This window comes from Xiphias gladius, chromosome 13, assembly GCF_016859285.1.
Source record: "Xiphias gladius isolate SHS-SW01 ecotype Sanya breed wild chromosome 13, ASM1685928v1, whole genome shotgun sequence".
In the NCBI taxonomy this organism is placed as follows: Eukaryota; Metazoa; Chordata; class Actinopteri; order Istiophoriformes; family Xiphiidae; genus Xiphias; species Xiphias gladius.
Window position 1 is genome coordinate 4,831,117 of NC_053412.1, and position 19,219 is coordinate 4,850,335.

At 43.1% G+C, this 19,219-nt stretch overlaps 1 protein-coding gene across 8 annotated transcripts in view; it reads left to right on the top strand.

Annotated features, from left to right (window-relative positions):
• The window catches only part of tns1a (tensin 1a), a 69,339-nt gene extending 51,881 nt beyond the window's left edge, over positions 1 to 17,458 (top strand). For 6 of the 8 annotated variants that reach the window (XM_040142030.1, XM_040142029.1, XM_040142031.1 and 3 more), the window contains 18 exons: positions 2,090 to 3,769; positions 4,805 to 4,885; positions 5,544 to 5,707; positions 6,400 to 6,544; positions 10,474 to 10,548; positions 11,176 to 11,202; positions 11,558 to 11,639; positions 12,455 to 13,011; positions 13,111 to 13,197; positions 13,502 to 13,630; positions 13,732 to 13,827; positions 13,930 to 14,007; positions 14,215 to 14,286; positions 14,644 to 14,670; positions 15,107 to 15,275; positions 15,729 to 15,797; positions 15,893 to 15,922; positions 16,109 to 17,458. In XM_040142030.1, the coding sequence (XP_039997964.1) occupies positions 2,090 to 3,769; positions 4,805 to 4,885; positions 5,544 to 5,707; positions 6,400 to 6,544; positions 10,474 to 10,548; positions 11,176 to 11,202; positions 11,558 to 11,639; positions 12,455 to 13,011; positions 13,111 to 13,197; positions 13,502 to 13,630; positions 13,732 to 13,827; positions 13,930 to 14,007; positions 14,215 to 14,286; positions 14,644 to 14,670; positions 15,107 to 15,275; positions 15,729 to 15,797; positions 15,893 to 15,922; positions 16,109 to 16,238 (3,698 nt within the window). In that variant the 3' untranslated portion in view covers positions 16,239 to 17,458. The remainder of the gene's footprint in view (positions 1 to 2,089; positions 3,770 to 4,804; positions 4,886 to 5,543; positions 5,708 to 6,399; positions 6,545 to 10,473; positions 10,549 to 11,175; positions 11,203 to 11,557; positions 11,640 to 12,454; positions 13,012 to 13,110; positions 13,198 to 13,501; positions 13,631 to 13,731; positions 13,828 to 13,929; positions 14,008 to 14,214; positions 14,287 to 14,643; positions 14,671 to 15,106; positions 15,276 to 15,728; positions 15,798 to 15,892; positions 15,923 to 16,108) is intronic. The other 2 variants (XM_040142034.1, XM_040142027.1) reach the window with 2 other exon arrangements.
• Positions 17,459 to 19,219: the final 1,761 nt, after the last annotated feature.

Here is a 19,219-nt window from a genome sequence, read left to right on the forward strand (position 1 = left end):
GAGGATGCTTTCACTGAGTTTGTGATAATATGGGGTCAAGATATAATTATGATTTGAGGAATTTTCTTAACAGAACTAATTCAATATTCAAATATAAGAAATCAAATATTCAGGATCTAGGAAACCTGGTGCTTATTCCTATGTTACTGCTGCCTTCAAAATAAGACTTTTGAACTAAAAATGCAACTTTTCTCTTCAAATTATGTGTGTGATGATTTGGACTGAAGTTTAACCTCAAACACATTAAACCAAACTCCACATAAAAAGTAGTACAAAACCTGGCATTATATTCCCATAATGTTAATCCCTGTGTCATCATTAAAACCAACCACAGGAAGAAGCAGTGTTTACAGTTTCCATGCCTGCCCTCTCGTTCTTGTTGCTACTGTGCCTGTGAGTTGTTGTTGACATGGGTTTGAAATAGCTGCGGTCCGAGTGATCCACCATCTGTCCCCAGGGGTTGCTGAATTTGGAACATCCCACATATGAGCCAGCTGCTGTCATGTATATGTTGTGTATCACTCTGCACAATTATACTGGATGCAGGGAGCCAGTACGGGTGTATTACTTTCTTTTTGTAAGCATACGTTTCACCACAGAATGAGCTGGTGCACATGTGACTGTTGTGTTTCATGGAAGCCAGTATAGTGTTTTACAGTTTGAGTTGTTGCCCTGGCCTATAATTTTAGTGCACATTATATCTCAACTGTGTGAATTACCCTACTGCACACACCCATGATTATGTGTTCATGTGCCACAAATGAGTTGTACTATGTTTTCTTTTTTTAAGTTTTTAAACTTTTGGAGGGTGTTCCCACTGTGGTTGGACTTTTCTTAAAAATGGCTAAAAAAATAAATACATTTTTGTTCATATATTCATATTCAAAGGAAAAAACATTTTAGGGTTCATTACAGCAAGAAAATCAATTAATTTTGCCAACCACTGAAACAGCAGCCAATCTATGATCTGATATGATTTTACTGGAAATCTTGCCCTTAAATCAAATTTGATGACATGAGCTGGGCTAATTGTGTCCAACAAATGTCAAGCGAGTTTTCTAAACAGTGATGATACTATGAACAGATGGGGATTTTTTTTCCCCCCATGCTGAATGGTTTTAATTGCTGTCATCTGGAAGAAGCAGTAATTTTTTCCAAACATTTTGTACCTTCACTTGATTTAAAAAAAAAGAATCATTCATTGAAATAACTGCATGACATTCAGTGTTTTTTGTGGAAGCCTACAGACTGTTTTGATCTAGAGTTACTCTCCATTCCTTCATCTGAAGTATAGACAGCCCAAAGGAATTTGGTGTAGTTGTTACGTTCACATAAAGTAATGCCCTGCCCAATTTGCTACAAGCTACGTACACCATAGCATAGATAACAGAAATATGCTTATGCCATACATATTTTTATATACATATTTACAAAACATGAAAAAATGTAGTGGATCCTATTATTTATAGCATTGTGCAACATGTATGCAATCAGTCTGACTTAGAAACTGGATTCATGATTCAGCAGCCAGAAATCAACTTGAAGAGGACAGTTTGTCCTCTAACTGTCCAGCTCTGGGCTTTCTGGCACTGTTGCTCTTCTCTCTGGCTCACGCAGACCAGCTGTTTCAGTGTGTTGGACTGGACCCACCCCGGTTCACGTCAGACCATGTGGGCCTGCGTTGAACCAAACGTGACAGGGGCTGCAAATTGACTATTAATAGATCCGGAGGGGTTCTGTTGCTGGTGGCTGGGCTAAAATCTGAACCTCAGGTCACATAAGACGAGTGCAGCGGGGGGGGGGATCACTCACACCACCGTGCTTGTGGTGTGAGTGATCTTGTCCTGTGCAAAAATGACTCGATGATTGGAGCCAGGGAAACTCGATGAAACCAGTTTTTGCATGAAGACAAGATTATTTAAATCACCTCAAGTAGGTTTTGTGCTTGTCTGAATCATCTACAGAAAGAAAAAGAGAAATATGTGTGCCATTTTGTTATATGTTTTTTATTCAGTGTATGCTTGGAACTGCATGAAAACATAGATGCAGCTCAATAATTTTAGTATATGTGTCTTTATGTCTCTTTCAGATGTTGTTCATACCCAAGGTCCACTTGATGGAAGCCTATATGCCCGGGTCCGCAAGAAAGACTCCCTGGAGGGAGTTGTCACCATCAACGGCCTCCCAGTCCATGAAAGCCCCTTGACCAATGCCAAGAACCCTTTACAGCATGCCAACCATCCCCTTCAAACCACTGACCAGACACTTCCTGTAACAGGCCACGCCTCCCTCCCTGCTGTAGACCACACCCTTTCCGTGAGCAGCGACTCAGGCAACTCTACTGCTTCCATCAAAACTGATCGTACTGATGAGCACAGCCAGTCCGTGCAGAGTGCTGTGAATCACAACAACCCAACAGCCACCCACCCACCACTTAGCCCACAGGAGAAGAGAGAGCTTGACCAGCTTCTTAGTGGCCTTGAGGCACCAACGGCACGGCAAGCCTACCTGTCCACATCCACCAGTCCAGGAGGAGGAATACGGCACCTGGTCCCAGCTCAGGTGCATGTCAACGGGGGCCACACCAGGCTAGTTGGTGCCCCTTCAACAGAGGAGCGTGAGACAGATATTCTTGACGACGAGTTGCCCAATAGCCAAGAAGGCAACAGTGTGGACAGCTTGGGCACAATTTCTTCACTAGAGGGCCAGGCGACACCAGCTGACCTCTACTACCAATCACAGACTCCTGTCAGCTTGCAGAACGACGGGCCGTATCTTGAGAGAGGTGTTCTTGGAGAAAAGTTGAGCGAAATGCCTGTGCATGGAGCACGAACTCCCACGACGATGCAAGAGAGGTCTGTTGACTCTGCATCACCACAGGGGGGATATAACAACTACCAGAACGGAGGAGGGATGTACTGCTCACAGTCGTTCGGGAACCCGCCAGCCAGCAGCCCTGAAACCAATCCTAAACTGATGCCCAGGGCCCCTGAGAGGAGCACCAGTAGCCGAGAGGCTGTTCAAAGAGGTCTTAACGCTTGGCACCAGTATAGCCTCCCAGATGATCCATTTGGTCCTCCTCTTCAGTCAACCCATAGTTTGCCCCACTTCCCAGCCCCAGCCTCGCAGCTGGACATTGAGCAGTCCATTGAGGCACTCAACATGCTCATGCTTGACCTGGACCCGATCAACTCCCACATGTCCAAGTCCCACAGTGCACCCACTGGAGAGAACAGCCTGAATTCTTCACAGGTGCCCTTCTCCCAGACCCTTGCCAGACCCTCATACCAAGCGGACTCTGCCATCCACGGCTACAACAACTCTGGGTCAGTCAATAATGCCTTTCATCAGCCCCTACGGTGTGGGAGAGTGTCAGCATTGCCCAATCATAGCCCAGTTATGGAGTCTCCAATGTATTCTCCCCAGAGGCCCAACGCCAGCTACCACCACCAAAGCACCACCCCAACACACACCCCTGAGCCCTACCTCCATTCACGCCAAGCACCCCATCAGTACCCCACTGATTCCTCTTCTAATTTCAACCAGCAGGCACCGCAGAAGCCTGTGAACTCATACCCAAGTGGCGGGGTTTCCCACTCCCCAGACATGCACGGTTCATCTCCTTACCCAGGCTACAGTGCTTCCTCTTCTCCTCTCCCCACTCTCGTCCCCCAGCCCAAGGATGCCTCCTCTTCTTCCTTGACTAGAGAACAAGATGCAGAGGAGGAGAGGCTAAACCTGGAAGGCCTGGTGGCTCACCGCATCGCTGGTAAGACTTTCAGATATTGGGGTTAGTGAATGAGTGACAGATCTAATAAAATTTTATTGTCTCCATAAAGGTTTGCAGCCTATGGTGTACAGATTACACATTTTCTTAATTAGGGAAAAAAAAACCCTGTTTTTTTTCCTTCCTTTAATTTTATGTAAATTTTACTACTGAAATACATTTAATATGTTTCAGGTCAGGTTCATTTTCCTTCCATTATGTAACGATTGGAAAACAGTGACTGCCTGGAGAGACGAAATATAAAGAGTAACGTTAGGTTATTATTATTATTATTATCATTATCATTATTATTATTATTTAATATCTAAAATCACTTCCCTAAATTGGCATCATGTTTGGATCAAAAATGCTGACAAGACTCACTTGAATGAACACAGACTTAATTAGAGCTTTCGTCAATAATGTTACAACTTCAGCTTGAACCATCTTTAGTCTTATTCACCAAACAGCACGTGAGCAGAGCAGCTTTCAGCAGTTTCTGTTACAGATTCTTCAGGGGTTTGCCGTACCACCGGAGTGATCTGTGCTCATAAAATTAGCTCTGCAGCCGAAATGAAAGTAAGAATAGCCAAGCTTTCAGAGGCTCCTGCTTCCACTCATTGTCTGCGTACATATTTACCCACATGTGAAACCACGTGGAAGCTCCCAGGTGCTGCCCAGCTGAACAAAGTTGTAAATTCCTCATTTTTAGTTTGTCAGAGGTGGACCTGATCATACAAAGATTTTCTGCTGTGTGCTTTTTTATACTGCTGTTAACATTTTGTAATCATGAACCTTGTGTCATTTAATTGGACTATGAACAAGACATCATCTCATCTGACAAATATCTTTACATTTCCTCTTCACTTTCATTAGAATCATTTCTGTTCTGACTTTTCTTCTCCTTTTATGTTCAATCCATCTTTCTGCTGTATGGACAACCCTTCCCACAATTGCTTCCTCATCTGCACCTCTCTCAAATTCCTCCTCCACCTCCTGCCTCCCATCCACCACCCTGACCTCCCGCCCCGGGAACAGAGTACAACGCTCGTATTCGGGGCATCAGTGAAAGCATAACACCGCAACAATCTGACCGCCATCGCTCCTATTCCTTCTCTGGTTTGTCCACTTTCCCTCTCTGTCAGTTTCTTGCATTTTAGGTGCTGCATTTGTTGAATCATTCTGTGCTTCCCAACCATCTTTCAAATTTTTTTTAAGATCTCTTATGATGACCTTTCATCAGCTCCTTTCCACTGCTTCCAATGTCCCTTTCCACTGCTTTTTTATTCCCTGTACTTCACTTCATTACACTTTACACCTCTTCCACTCTCTATCGGGCTCTTTTGACAAAGGCATTGAGGTTACGTTCACACTTTGCTTTCAAAAGTGGAGAATCAGCCTATACACCAGCTAATTAGAGCATGAAGCAACAAAAAAGGTGCTTAAGGTGCCTGAGATTCAGTGGAGAACAAGCTCTTTGAATTTGACATGCCCTAAAAAAACATATTTTTTATCCCATCAGGTTATAATCAGTTCTGAGTAGCACAAACTGAAAACTTTATTTTCAGTTTCTTTACTTCTAAGAATTAGTACAGAATTAAAAGAAGATTATTCTGTCTTCTCCTCTGTGGGTTACTTTTCCACTTGTGATGGCATATCTCCTGAAAAAATTGGTAAGTGATAATGAGGTGATGCACAAGAACTATAAAAAGCAGTTTTTAAGTACACTTAGTGTGTACTTGAGTTGACAGTTCCACAATATTTTGGGGCGCCGCAGGAGTACGCTCCAGAGGGATGACTCCGGAAGTGGCGCAAGAGACGGGCCGGCGTCGGACCACCAGTGAGGGACAGTACCAGAGCAGCCATGATATCATGCCGACGGCTCATTCACCAGACTTTGCCAACAATCTGGCCCTCAACCCAGGAGGACGACCCAGAGAGGTACAGTATTCATCCTTATGGTCAAGCCATGCGCACATGACTTCCCCACGATCCCCGTGCAGTGCCTGCAGATGCTATTCAATGTTACTAATGGTGTAGTTTCCTTGTAATGTAAATGCTTTTGACCAAAAGTCAAACAGGTGATTTCCATTTCCCTTGGAAAAGATGCCGAGGCAAGTTCACCTGTAGAATCGGGTGAATACTAAAACGTCAAGCTCTGCACACACACATTTGTTCAAATGAATAATAAGAAGCCATCAGACTTAGTCAGATCAATAATTTTGTTAGTATGTCCATGACTAATTAAAAATCATCCCATAAGGTTTCTCTGTTTAGTGTTGAGAAATGGAACTTGGTTTTGACTTCTGTTTTTTTCTTTATTCTCTGTTTGCGCTCAGAGGGAGCCTTCTTTGCTAATAGAGATGTCATTTTGGAGACACTTCGGTTTTAGAAATTTTGAATTCAGTCTCTCCTTGTACGCACAAATGCCTGCTCTATTTATTCGTGGGCAAGTATTGTAAATCGGCAATGTTTTGGTCAGTGAGGATGGCGGGATTTTTCCAGTTCACTTTGTGATTTAGGTATATTTTCTCATAAAAATCCTTCCCTCTTCTGGTTCAAGAAGACATTTTCTTTACTGATTTAGAAAATTAACAAACTTTTTCCCTGTGTTTCTCTCTATTTCTTCCAAGGGTCCCATGCACAGCTACCGGGAAGCATTTGAAGACGATAAGGTGGACGGGTTTGCCAACAGTCCCACCTTTGGAGGCGGTGGTGAGAATTCTCCACAGACCCCCAGCTTCCCTGTGTCGCCACACACTCCTTACTTCAACATGTGTAGGTCCACTCTGCCTGCAGACAGAGGGCGCTCTCAAATCCACTAAACACTGACCTTTACTTGAATCACTCTCTTTTGTCTTTCTTATTTGTTAAAATATGACATGATTAGTGAAAAGATGGAGAAGGAAAGCCAGGAAAGAATTAATGACAGCGACAAAATAAATGTTTATCATTTACGTTTATTTTATTTGAATTTTTAATTTGTCTTTACTCTGAGCCTTGTTCATTGCCAGTCTACTTCTAGAAAAGAAAACACAAAACAAAATGATAAAATACAGCACAAGAAAGAATAAAAATGACTGAAGTGTTTGCACCGACAAGAAAATAAAACTTGGGTTATACAAATACACCGGTTCACACCAAAAAAATAAAAATCAGTACCTGTTACAGCAAACGACTTCACAAAAACTGTCAAGATTATTCTTAAGTTTAACTATAACAAATTAACTTATAAACCAACTCAACCACCAGCTTTCAAATACACTTTGCAAGCTAAATTCTCAGTAGCAAATAAAATGGAGTCTCTCTTCACAGTCATGAGCCTCCCACACGCTTTGTTTAACATCTGCAGCTGCCTGACTTAATCCGAAAATATTCAGCCCAATATTTCCTGCGATATTCACTACAGAGCCTGTATCATTACTGTGAACTGCCCCGGTTCCCACTGTAGCATTGTTACCACCGTTACCCTGTGTCCCTGCCATCACCTGTAAGGCAGCACACCCCAGCTTCGCTGCAGGACACGCAGGCTTGTTCTCTTGACCCCAGGCCTCGTAGGCCAGTGGCTGCCCGTCCACCCACATCCAGTGACCGGGGAAGAAGCGCAAACCGATCCAGACGTGTTCCGTGGTGACATTTTTTTCTAACTCCCTCTGGATCAGCATCATCTCCGTCTCCGACGCCACGCTGGCCAGGTTGCGGTGATGCTCCCTGCAGTGCTGCAAAGCCTCCTCCCATGTCTTTCTCTCCCTCGCCACAACCACGCTGTAGCAGAAGAAGGGGCCTTCATAGTCCGCTGATGAATCGTGCCACATGTAGTCGTGAATCACACCGTAGTCTTCGTCCTTTCGGTTATTGGGCTGACCTGGTGCCCAGAAAAATGTGGACACCTCACCACCGCCTGACCACATCCATTTCATAGCGTCTGTGGAATTTCTTTCAATTCCTATCCAGAGGAATGCTTTGATGTCACCGGCCAGCTGCTGAAGTTGGCTGATGTCATGCTTATTACTGACGGGAGCCAGGTCTGTGTAAAACGTCCGACAGTGCCTCCGAGCTTCATGCCAGGTCCGTCTCTTCTCGATGTAAACGTACTTGCCAAAAGCTGCGGACGAGTGCAGTAGGAGCAGGACGCAGGTGAAGGCGTGAGCCATCTCTGTCTTGTGTCAGAGACGTAGTGAGTCCGGATGGACACTGAGGGTGTAAATGGGTGTTGAAGATGTACATGCAGCAGCTTGTGGGTATTTGCATAGGGTGGGCCCTCTCCTTGGCTGAACCATTTTGTGTTCAGGGGTAAAACGAGAACGCACAGCCGACGGCGGCTGCAGTACTTTGCCTTAGACCGGGAGATTTGAACATTTTCAGCCTGTGAATAGAGCTGCAACGATTAGCTTATTAACCAGTCAGTCGATCGACGGAAAGATAGTCGATTAATCATCTAAGTCATTTATCAGTCAGTTTGTTTTTGAGGTGAACATATTAGCTAGTGGTTTCGGCTCAGTAAGTAAAAGCAATTTAATTACAGTTAGGGTTTAAGGCTGTGGTAATGTTCGGCAGTTTACAGTTTAATAGTGGTCAGGCAGCTAAATGACTTGAGTGACGGTCGCATAACAAGACTTTCAAGCCAAGCGCTGCATTTTAATTCAATACCCACAGAAATATCCCCTCATGTTGGTGGTCAGAAGGGCAGAACTTTTGTTAAAAGTGGCAGTCTTTTAAGAGGGTCCTGGTGTTGTAAACGTTTTAGAAACATACTCAGTCAGAGATAAAGCCCACATTTAAATGACGCTGAACTTTTCACAACACTCTAAACAAATTCTCAAATTTGCCTCAGGCAAAACTTAGGTGTTGCATGACTTGACAGGAAAACAACAGCACAGAACAGGTGTGTGCAAATCAGGTTTCTGCATGACATGCGAAAGTAATTTGTCATATTGTCATGTTTATGCCTCGGAAAACAAATTTAGAAATTACAAATGTAAAGAGAAGTGGATGTAAAAGGAAATTTTATGTTTATACAGTTTTGCATTAATTTAATTTCACACACATTCTCCTTAATCTCCTTTCTCTTTCTTTTCCACTTTTTCATCTTAATCTTCTGTTTTTTTAAATTTGTACACTGATCAAATTTTAAAGAATTACAGACTATGGATTGTAGTTGAATAATATTGTCATGCTCTTGTAATTGGTGTACAAAAAGTATGATTTCTGTCAGTACGTTGTTGATGGCTTATTTGTATCCAGGAAAGCTTCAGTCTGAGATACACATTTTCTTATAGGTCAATATTTAAAAGAAGATGAGCATTTCTGACCAGTGTTGCATGACTGTCATCGGGTCTGCACCAAATTTTTTCTATTTGTGTTTTTTCCATTACATTTTTTCTTTATTTTTGACATTTTGAAAAGTAAGGAAAAGTGAAAAGAGAGGCCACACACACACACACACACACACCGAATCAAAAGTGCTACGGATTCGCCCAAACCCCTTCAGACATTAGATTTTTCGAGACGCCAACTAAATGAAAGCACCGACCGTCCTGTTCAGCGGGTCTGTGTTGCCTGTGAGGATACTTTTGTAAACCCGCCCTGCCCCCCTCTCCTGCAGTCGGTCCTGAACACACAGCTGTTGCAGTAAGAATCTGGTCTGTGGCACAAAACTTCATATTTACCACCCTCACCCTCTCCACGCCACCTTCAGAGGGCATTGCCCCGAATCCCTGTCATGCTATTGATTTGGATTCCTTTTGCAAGTGGAGGATTAATGAAACTGAAGAGTTCATTTCCAAAATGCTGGATGTCCGTTAACTGGAATTAAAACAACCAGTTTGTCTAATGTAAAGGATCTAGTCTATAACATCAGTCTTATTTTAAATTTTATTTTTATTTTAATGAGCAGCTCATTAGCTGCTTAATAAAAGTGTTACATTGGTAGCATTGACTGGGAAAAATGCATCGTAGTGTTTCAATTCATCACTGGCACCAGTGACAGGGGGAAAAATTACATTTCATTTTGGAAATAACTCTTGAGTTTTTTTTGTGTTGCTGCAGCATCCAGCCACAGTGTAAATGGAACCCAGGCATTGTCGGGTAGCAGCATGCCGTAAATCTTCCAACATCCTCATGACCACATACTTGTGTTATGGTGGGATGCTAATTGGCAAATGGAAATATATAAAACATTGGCCATGAACCTGAGTAAAGAGTCATTCTCAAAGGCTTTAGTCTTTTTTTATTTTCCTGTGACTTTGTTATTCTTTTGCTGTATCATTTTTGTGCAGTTAATGAGTGAATATTTGATGGACAAGTTCGGTAATGTTAGTAATTTGGACTAATTCCACTGTTCCCCCTTGTACATCTGCGAGTATAAGCATCAGGTCAATATCAAAAAAACACACTTCAGTACTTTTCTGACTGCTCGAAATGAGAGCCTGATTGATTACGTCGTGTGTGAAATCTTTAAGATGAGCAAGTCCACCTCAAACATGTAAATCCACCATCTAATGCATTTTCATGTAGCATCGTACTGACGCTAAAGTGGAGAATTGTGTCTTTTCGTGCCTTTCATTGGTCATTTTAAACTCTTGCATGGCTTGCTATACATTTTTCATCTTACTGTCAACATGCCATGTAGTTATGTATGTTTTGCTCACTTTCTCCAACCCCTTTAAATCCCACTTTTTTTTTTTTTTCCGGCCTTTCGTCTGTAGCTCGCTCTCCTCCAGGTTTGGCCAGGACTCCCCTGTCAACGCTGGGACTGAAGCCACATCAGCAGGGTGGATCAGGTCAGTTCACACACATCAGATAGAGTATTCTACTCTTAACTTATACGAAAGCTTCTTTTTGGTAAAGAACTGAAACGTGTCCTGTTCGTTTTCCTTCGGGTGGTCCAGTTATTATCCGTAACATTTTAAAGGTGCAATGTAGATTCCTGCGTCAACTTGTTCTTGCTTACTCTTAATTTAAACTTGTTAACCGGCAGTTATTTCTTCCAAAGATACCGAATTATGTTTGGCTAAATTTGTAAAATTATTTTAAAGACGAGCTAATTAAGGGAAAACAAAAGGAAGAGCAGTATATATACAGAAGCTTGTACTTTGTTCAGCTGCTGCCAGTGCAGTGTCACTGCATTATGTCATACTGTAGCTCTGGAGCTGACTGAGCAGAAAGTGGCTCTGACGCTGTCCACGTTAGCCTCTGCTGCCCCCTGGTGCTTGCATCTGCTCTTACTCCTGGAGAGGCTTCCGCTGAACGCTAATGGCTAACACACACACACACACACACACACACAACCCCTCAGTTCTTGCTTTGCGCTCAAGTTTGTCTTCCTTGTCTCCTCCTCTTCCACACATCTTCTTCTTCTTCTTCTTCTTCTTCTTCTTCCCCCGCTTTCTATCCTTTCTTGCTGTTAGACTCTGATTCTAATGATGGAGAGCAAGGTAAGGGCATTTCTGAGGAAATATACTGCAAGCGCCTCTGCACCCAACACCAGCACAGTGTCCTGACCCCAACACATTTTTTTTTTCTTTTTTTTAAAATAATTTTTTCTTTTGTTTGTTCAGCTCCAGCCAAATGTTTTCCTGGTCCATTCTGCATCCCAGCTTTCCACAGAATGTTTGTAATATTAAGACTGACCTTTGAACCATTTGCTATTTCTGTCACTCCAACTTTTCGTTTGGGTCCGGCGCCTGATAACTGCATGCCATTAGGTTCTGGAAAAAAAACGTCACGTGACACAACTAAGCTTGAGGCTGACTGTGTTTGTGTGTGTGTGTGTTTAATTGTGATCCTCAGATAATCGCAGTCTGGGCGACTCTAGAGCACAACCGTTCAATGCTCCTCTCTCCTCCAGCAGTCCGATTTACAGCGCCGATGGGTGAGTAGTAACACGAGCAAAGGTTTACAAGAACATTTGTCCTTTTTCTCTTCTACTTTATTGGTGGAAAAAACAGCACAGTGCAGCTATAGCAGGGGCTCGGCTTGTAGTTTTATTGTTCAAGATTAACTGCAAATCAAGGGGAGCACACGTTATTAAAATGTCACAGAAGTGATTCAAAGATAGGGACGACAAACACTATTAAAACTGCACTCTTGGCTTAGGTGTTTTGCTTTTAGCATTGATCAAACAATTGCATAATCAATCAGTCTATAGTCAGTGTTCACATTTCATATTTTATATTTTGAAATATGAATTTGATATTTAGTATTTCACGTTTATTTCTTACTGGATTTTTCTTGGCAAACCTAAATTCTACAGCAATATTCCATCGTGAATTTGCTATGCAACCATCTTTTGTTTAACAGTGGTTAACCTAGATAACCAAAAAGTGAAATACATCTGTACTTGAAACATTTAAGAGACTTTCAGAGACTGATAAAGTGAAGTAGTACAAATAAAATAGCATGGGAGTGAAAGGTTTAATAATCTTCTGGATTTACACTAAATGAGCAAAACAGTAGATTCTTGCCCTCATTATGAAATACATTAAAGACAGGGATTTATTTCTGGATTATTATTTCTCTCCATCTATACCTGTAATTGAGGAGGAGAGATAGATGATTAGAAGCACATATGCAATTACAGAGCAATTTCCTCCACTCAGTGTTAAAAATACTAAACTCATCCTTAAAAGTTTGTGTATTCAAAGTATCAATGGCAGATACAAAGATGTACAACTTTTTTGTCTGCAGGAGGAGGACTGGGTCTTCAGATGGCACCCGTCACAGCCCCGCCCCCTCCTATCCCCACAGGCCCGCCTCCCCCGAGGGCTCCCAGGTCAACATTATGGGCGTCCACACCGTCCCCGGCAGCCCCAACACCCTCCACCGCACAGTGGCCACCAACACGCCACCGAGCCCCGCCCTCCAGAGACGCCTGGGTCAAGCCAGCCCCTCACTGGCCAGGCACCCGCCCCCAGGCGGCATCCCCTCCAGCCCTCTGATTGGCCGAAACCCTAAAACAGCAGCCGCTGACGTGCCTCCCAGCCCTCTGATGGGGCGCCGCACAACAGCGAGCGGCCACAGCACACCGGACGAGCTGGGGGCTGCTTCCCGTCAGGGGAGCGCCCAGCCGCCCTTCACGCCTGCCTTCCCTGTCTCCCCACAGCTGCCGGAGAAGAGGCACATGTCCAGTGGGGACGCAGAGAGGATGGACAACAATAACCTGACACCGACACCGGCCAGCGGTGGCAGCACGCCAAATCTGTCTGGCACTCACACACTCCCAGACGTCTCAAAGTCCATATACGGTGAGATGCTGCAAGAAGAGATGGCTTTTTTTTCCAAGCTCGCAGAAGGTTTGCGTCCTCTACAGTAATCATTTTTATTGTCTGCTTTCATCCAAGCAGATGGCTATCCAGACATTAAGATGAATGTCAAGTTTGTCCAGGACACGTCCAAGTTCTGGTACAAGCCAGACATCTCCAGAGAGCAAGGTGAGATTTAGATATTTCAAACCCACTGCTAAGAATTTATTGATCTCAAAGTGAAAGAGAGTAAAATGGCAATGACAGCCAGTCTCCACTTGATTGTGTTTTCGCCTTTCATCTTCTTTGCCCTTCTGTTTATCCTCCTTGTCGCCTCTCATCCCCTTTTATTTGATCGACTCTCGTTCCCCTCATTTTGTTTCCCTCCGTTCATTTCCCACTCTGCCTCATCCTGTCCCATCTCTCTCAATCTGCTGACGCTTCTTCTTCTCCTTGTTCACCTCCGCGTTCTCCTCCTCACGCCATCCTCCAGCCATCAATCTGCTGAAGGACAGGGAGCCCGGGGCATTCATCATAAGGGACAGCCATTCCTTCCGTGGGGCCTACGGGCTGGCCATGAAGGTGGCCTGTCCCCCACCGACTGTCCAACAAAACAAAAAAGGTTAAGCGAAAAAAAACTCTTTGGCAGCATAAAGGATGATAGCACAAATCATTGGCCTTGCTTGGGTGAATATTTGTGTTCATCTAAATATTTTTCTCCAGTTGGTGACATAACTAACGAGCTGGTGAGGCACTTCCTGATTGAGACGAGCTCTAAAGGCGTCCGTCTGAAGGGTTGTCCCAACGAACCCTACTTTGGTGAGTATTTGGCTCTGTTTGACACATCAGCCTTACAGATCAGCATTTCACTTGATATCAAAGTGATGCACTTTAACAGAGAGGTTACTTTGTGTGTTGTAGGTTGTCTCTCTGCCTTGGTGTACCAACACTCGATGACTCCGCTGGCTCTGCCCTGCAAGCTGATGATCCCCACCAAAGGTCAGCCTAACCCTCTTCTTCATCCCTCTCTGTCCTGACACGATCGCTGTTTTCTCGGAAATGTTCTACTTTCCGTAAAAAGCGAAGCATATCGTGCAAACCAAGATGAGCTAGTTGCAATTTAGCAGCCATTTGGTTGCTGTGATATGTGTTGCAAAATTGTTTTATGACATAAAGGTCCTACGCTATTTTATTTGTCTCTCACAGACCCAAATGAAGAGGCGCTGGAACTTGCCACACCTTCCGATCCAGTTGCTGAGCTTCTTAAGCAGGGAGCAGGTGAGCATGGAAATATTCAGTTCACTTCTCCTGCGGCGAGACGTCACGGGCTGTCACATTGTAGAGTCCCGTCGTGTCACTTTGCCAATTCAGTTTCCGTCAACCCATCAGACAGCATCCTTTAACATTCTTTCAATGGGGGGGAAAAAAAGGACTCTTTCCTAGCAAGATAAGTGATAGAAGACTTACGAAACGAAGTTTATGAAGAAGAAAATCAGAGGGAAATAGTTAGGCAGAAGCCAGAGTGCTGATGTTAGAAGTTCCGTGTAACAGAATAATTGTATTTCTAAGCACATTTGTATAGTTTCTACATCAGATCTTTCATAAAGCTCACACGCTGTCACCCCTAACTTACAGTTCAGAAGGTTCCTGAGGAAGCTCATGGTAAATACTGGTTTGCACTGCTCTGCTCTGTCATGCACTTTGGCTGAATGTGAATGTAGTGATGCCTTGCTCTCACAGAGACAAGTTATTGCAGTATTTCCCCCATCTTTACCTGCAGCCCAGACCAACTTAGATTTTGTCTTGAAAGAAAAAATGACATGAAACGGTCTGTTTGTTTTTAGGAAAACGTTTAAAAGCATGTGTAGTATATTGAGAACGGCCGCAGTCAAACGTTTCTAAGTGTAAAAGATCATCTTACCGTATTTGCTACAAACTGTGCAGTGCATGACAAAACTTAACTAAACAACACTGTTCTTTGTACGATAGCCAAACACTCCTCGCTGCAACCTCCATCATCTCACACCGAACTTGCATGCTCGCCTTTTTCCGCCTGTGTCTTGTTTCAAATTTAACAGTGACTCTGTGTGACCTCTAGCGTGCAATGTTCTCTACATCAACTCCGTCGACATGGAGTCTCTCACGGGGCCTCAGGCCATTGCCAAGGCGATCAGTCAGACGCTGGCGACCAACCCGCTGCCAGAGGCCACCACCGTCCACTTCAAGGTGTCGGCACAGGGCATCACGCTCACTGACAGTCAGAGGAAGTGAGTAAACACATGCAAGACCCGGTGCCTGCAACAAGACAGCCCAGCGCTCAAGATGCTTCCATTAGGTTGCTGACCTGTCATTTCTCACAACGTTCTCCCATATTACATATTTAAAAAATAAGAATTTAGGAATAGATTAAATTAGCAAAATAATTCCCTGACAAGCCTGTGAATCGGATTTTCAAACTACCACGAGGATAATTACCTTGCATGGACACATTATGGCGTCTCCTTGGCACACAGCAATACTCCAGCAGCTTTTACTGGGATTGTCTGATTTTGTCCACAATCAAAAAGCCGTAGAAGCCATTAAAATAATTGGCCCATGTGAGGACTGATGATTGCACACGTGGCCCCTGCATGTTGTCATAAATACAAACACAACAATTTACTTCTTTCCCAGGCATTCTCACTAGCCCTGATAACATCTGTGTGTTTCTCCCGTTTCAGAATTTTCTTCAGGCGACATTATCCAATCAACACGGTAACCTACTGTGACACCGATCCCCAGGACAGAAAGTAAGAACCCTCAGGGCCCTTTTACTTGTGCAAACATCAAACAGAAGACAACTTTTTGATTACGTAATAAAAAAATATTTCTTTTGTTTCCATAGATGGGGCAAAGAAGGAGGTGGCTCAGTGAAGTAAGTTTAAATACTTTAGTATTGGTATTGTACAGATAGATGGGAACACACTTTGGTTGCCATTTCAGGTTATTCTGTTGCTGCAATTTACACTTAGCGGAACAGAGGCAATTGACATATTTGACCATTATGGTGCTAGAAGAAGAGCAAAAATACTTAACATAGCTGTGTTTTTTTTAATTCCAGGCTTTTTGGATTCATCGCTAGGAAACAAGGAAGCACAACAGACAATGTCAGCCACTTGTTTGCCGAGCTGGACATAGACCAGCCGGCCTCCGCCATCGTCAGCTTTGTCTCCAAGATGATGAAACGGTGAAACCCCCAACGTCTAAATGGCAGTGGCCATTTTTAAATCTTCCTTCTTCGTTGGTGTCTTTTTCGCCAGGACTCGATGATGTCCTTTTTTTTCTTTTTCCTGTTGGTTTGTTTCTGTTTCCCTTCTCTCTTTTTTTCTCTCTGCCTTGCTGGTTTGTCTTGACCTTGGTCTTTTTTGGAAGAGTCTATTTGAAGGATTTGGTGTGGACCCAAAGTGGCGCTAGAGGATGTGTGGTGTGGAGCTGTGAACGTGACAAACATGGAGGCCATCAAAGGGAGAAAAATTTATTCACAGGGTAACCTGTACTAAAAGAAAATACTAGCTAAAGACTAAAGGAACCGTGCTAAGTTTAGACGGGGAAACAAGTAAGGACTCGTATGTTTCAGGGTTTTCTGTCGTCATTTTTGTTGATTGATTTACCAAAGGTAGTTGCAATACCAGTGCAAGAATGATGTAGCTATTAAGCCATTATTATTTCCTCTTTCAAAAGATGAAGTGTTGAACAAAACAAAACAAAAAAAAAAAGAAAAGAAATACGGTTTCTTCTTGAACTTGTCTTCAGGAAAAAAGTTGGCCTTGATGGCTTTTCGCAAAACAGTGTCTGAAGACCTTATGCATGTTAGCTTGATCTTTAAGCTTGGTTCTTCTACGTTCCACAGAAGTCATTGTGAAATCCTTAGAGTGGTTTTTCCCAGGTCTGTTGTGTGTTGGAAAGGGCTCTGCAGTGAAACAACGACTGATCTAAACTGCGCATAGCAGACCAGACTCAAAAAACTGCCACGCTAAGGTCACCGCACTTTGTGTCAGTGCAGCCACACTTGCATCACCTCGACCTCCGGTCCAAGCCTGATCACTCCCTTTCTCAAAAAATTGCTTATTGGATTACTCTCGCCTGAAATCAGCAAGCTCCTGATAGCATGGCAGACAGAGAGAGCGAGACTGTTTGTCCACAAGATGGCGCCACTCATTAAGGCTTGGACCCTGCCCCGAGCGTCACGTAGACTTGCCCATCAGCAACTGCTTGCAGTAGTGGATCTGTTGATAGACGCTGCCACTGAAACACACTGGAAATCACAAGGGACTGGCCCAATGACCTGGACCTATGCACTGTTCTTTATGCATGTTGTTGTCCCAAAATGCACCCTCCCTCATAGCTACATTCAACATCACTGAAACATTCTATGCTGTGTGCTAAAAACGACTTAAAAACCTTTAGACAAGTACGCAGAGGTTGTATGACTTGTCAAAGACTGCATGAAATAGACAACATTTTTGTACTCTTCTCAGAGTCCTGAAAAGAAGTAGACAACCCATTGTTGAAGTAGTCACATGATGGTGAGATGTTTTATTTTTACTTTTTTTCTTTAATTTTGGTCCATTCGAGCCAGGGTTACCTTTCGCTGTCCGGACAGTCCGGTCTTTGTTTTTCCACAGTGTCGTCAAAATTTACATTTAGACACGTTTTAGGGCAAATGAAAAAAAACAAAAAACTAAAAAAAACAAAATAAAAAAAAACAACAAAAAAAACAAAACAAAAAACACAAAAAAAAAAAAAAAAAAAGAAAAGAAATACGGTTTCTTCTTGAACTCGTCTTCAGGAAAAAAGTTGGCCTTGACGGCTTTTCGCAAAACAGTGTCTGAAGACCTTATGCATGTTAGCTTGATCTTTAAGCTTGGTTCTTCTACGTTCCACAGAAGTCATTGTGAAATCCTTAGAGTGGTTTTTTCCAGGTCTGTTGTGTGTTGGAAAGGGCTCTGCAGTGAAACAACGACTGATCTAAACTGCGCATAGCAGACCAGACTCAAAAAACTGCCACGCTAAGGTCACCGCACTTTGTGTCAGTGCAGCCACACTTGCATCACCTCGACCTCCGGTCCAAGCCTGATCGCTCCCTTTCTCAAAAAAATTGCTTATTGGATTACTCTCGCCTGAAATCAGCAAGCTCCTGATAGCATGGCAGACAGAGAGAGCGAGACTGTTTGTCCACAAGATGGCGCCACTCATTAAGGCTTGGACCCTGCCCCGAGCGTCACGTAGACCTGCCCATCAGCAACTGCTTGCAGTAGTGGATCTGTTGATAGACGCTGCCACTGAAACACACTGGAAATCACAAGGGACTGGCCCAATGACCTGGACCTATGCACTGTTCTTTATGCATGTTGTTGTCCCAAAATGCACCCTCCCTCATAGCTACATTCAACATCACTGAAACATTCTATGCTGTGTGCTAAAAACGACTTAAAAACCTTTAGACAAGTACGCCGAGGTTGTATGACTTGTCAAAGACTGCATGAAATAGACAACATTTTTGTACTCTTCTCAGAGTCCTGAAAAGAAGTAGACAACCCATTGTTGAAGTAGTCACATGATGGTGAGATGTTTTATTTTTACTTTTTTTCTTTAATTTTGGTCCATTCGAGCCAGGGTTACCTTTCGCTGTCCGGACAGTCCGGTCTTTGTTTTTCCACAGTGTCGTCAAAATTTACATTTAGACACGTTTTAGGGCAAATGAAAAAAAACAAAAAACAAAAAACAAAAAAAACAAAATAAAAAAAAACAACAAAAAAAACAAAACAAAAGAACACAAGGAGTTTCCACACTGTGTGCAAATGCCTGCTTGTTGACACACACGCTCAACCATTCACAATAAGCTAAGGAAAATTGATATTGATATAAATGTACATAGATATACTACTTTGAAAGGTGACATAGCGAAAAAGTATTTATTTTTGTTGCTTTGGTCCCTCATGATTACTCATATATACATATATTGTACAGTCTAGATAAAGAAGATTACCTAATGGGTTAAGAAAAAAATATATACTTATTTTGGCTAATGATTTCAAAGTCTGACGATTTTGAAATGTGTTTGAATATATGGTGTACATTACTTTGTACATGTATGTTTGTTTTCGGCTCGTCATGTTTTTCACTTTTGCGTTCTCTCAGAACGAGGTAGGGCATGAATGAGATAGAAGCC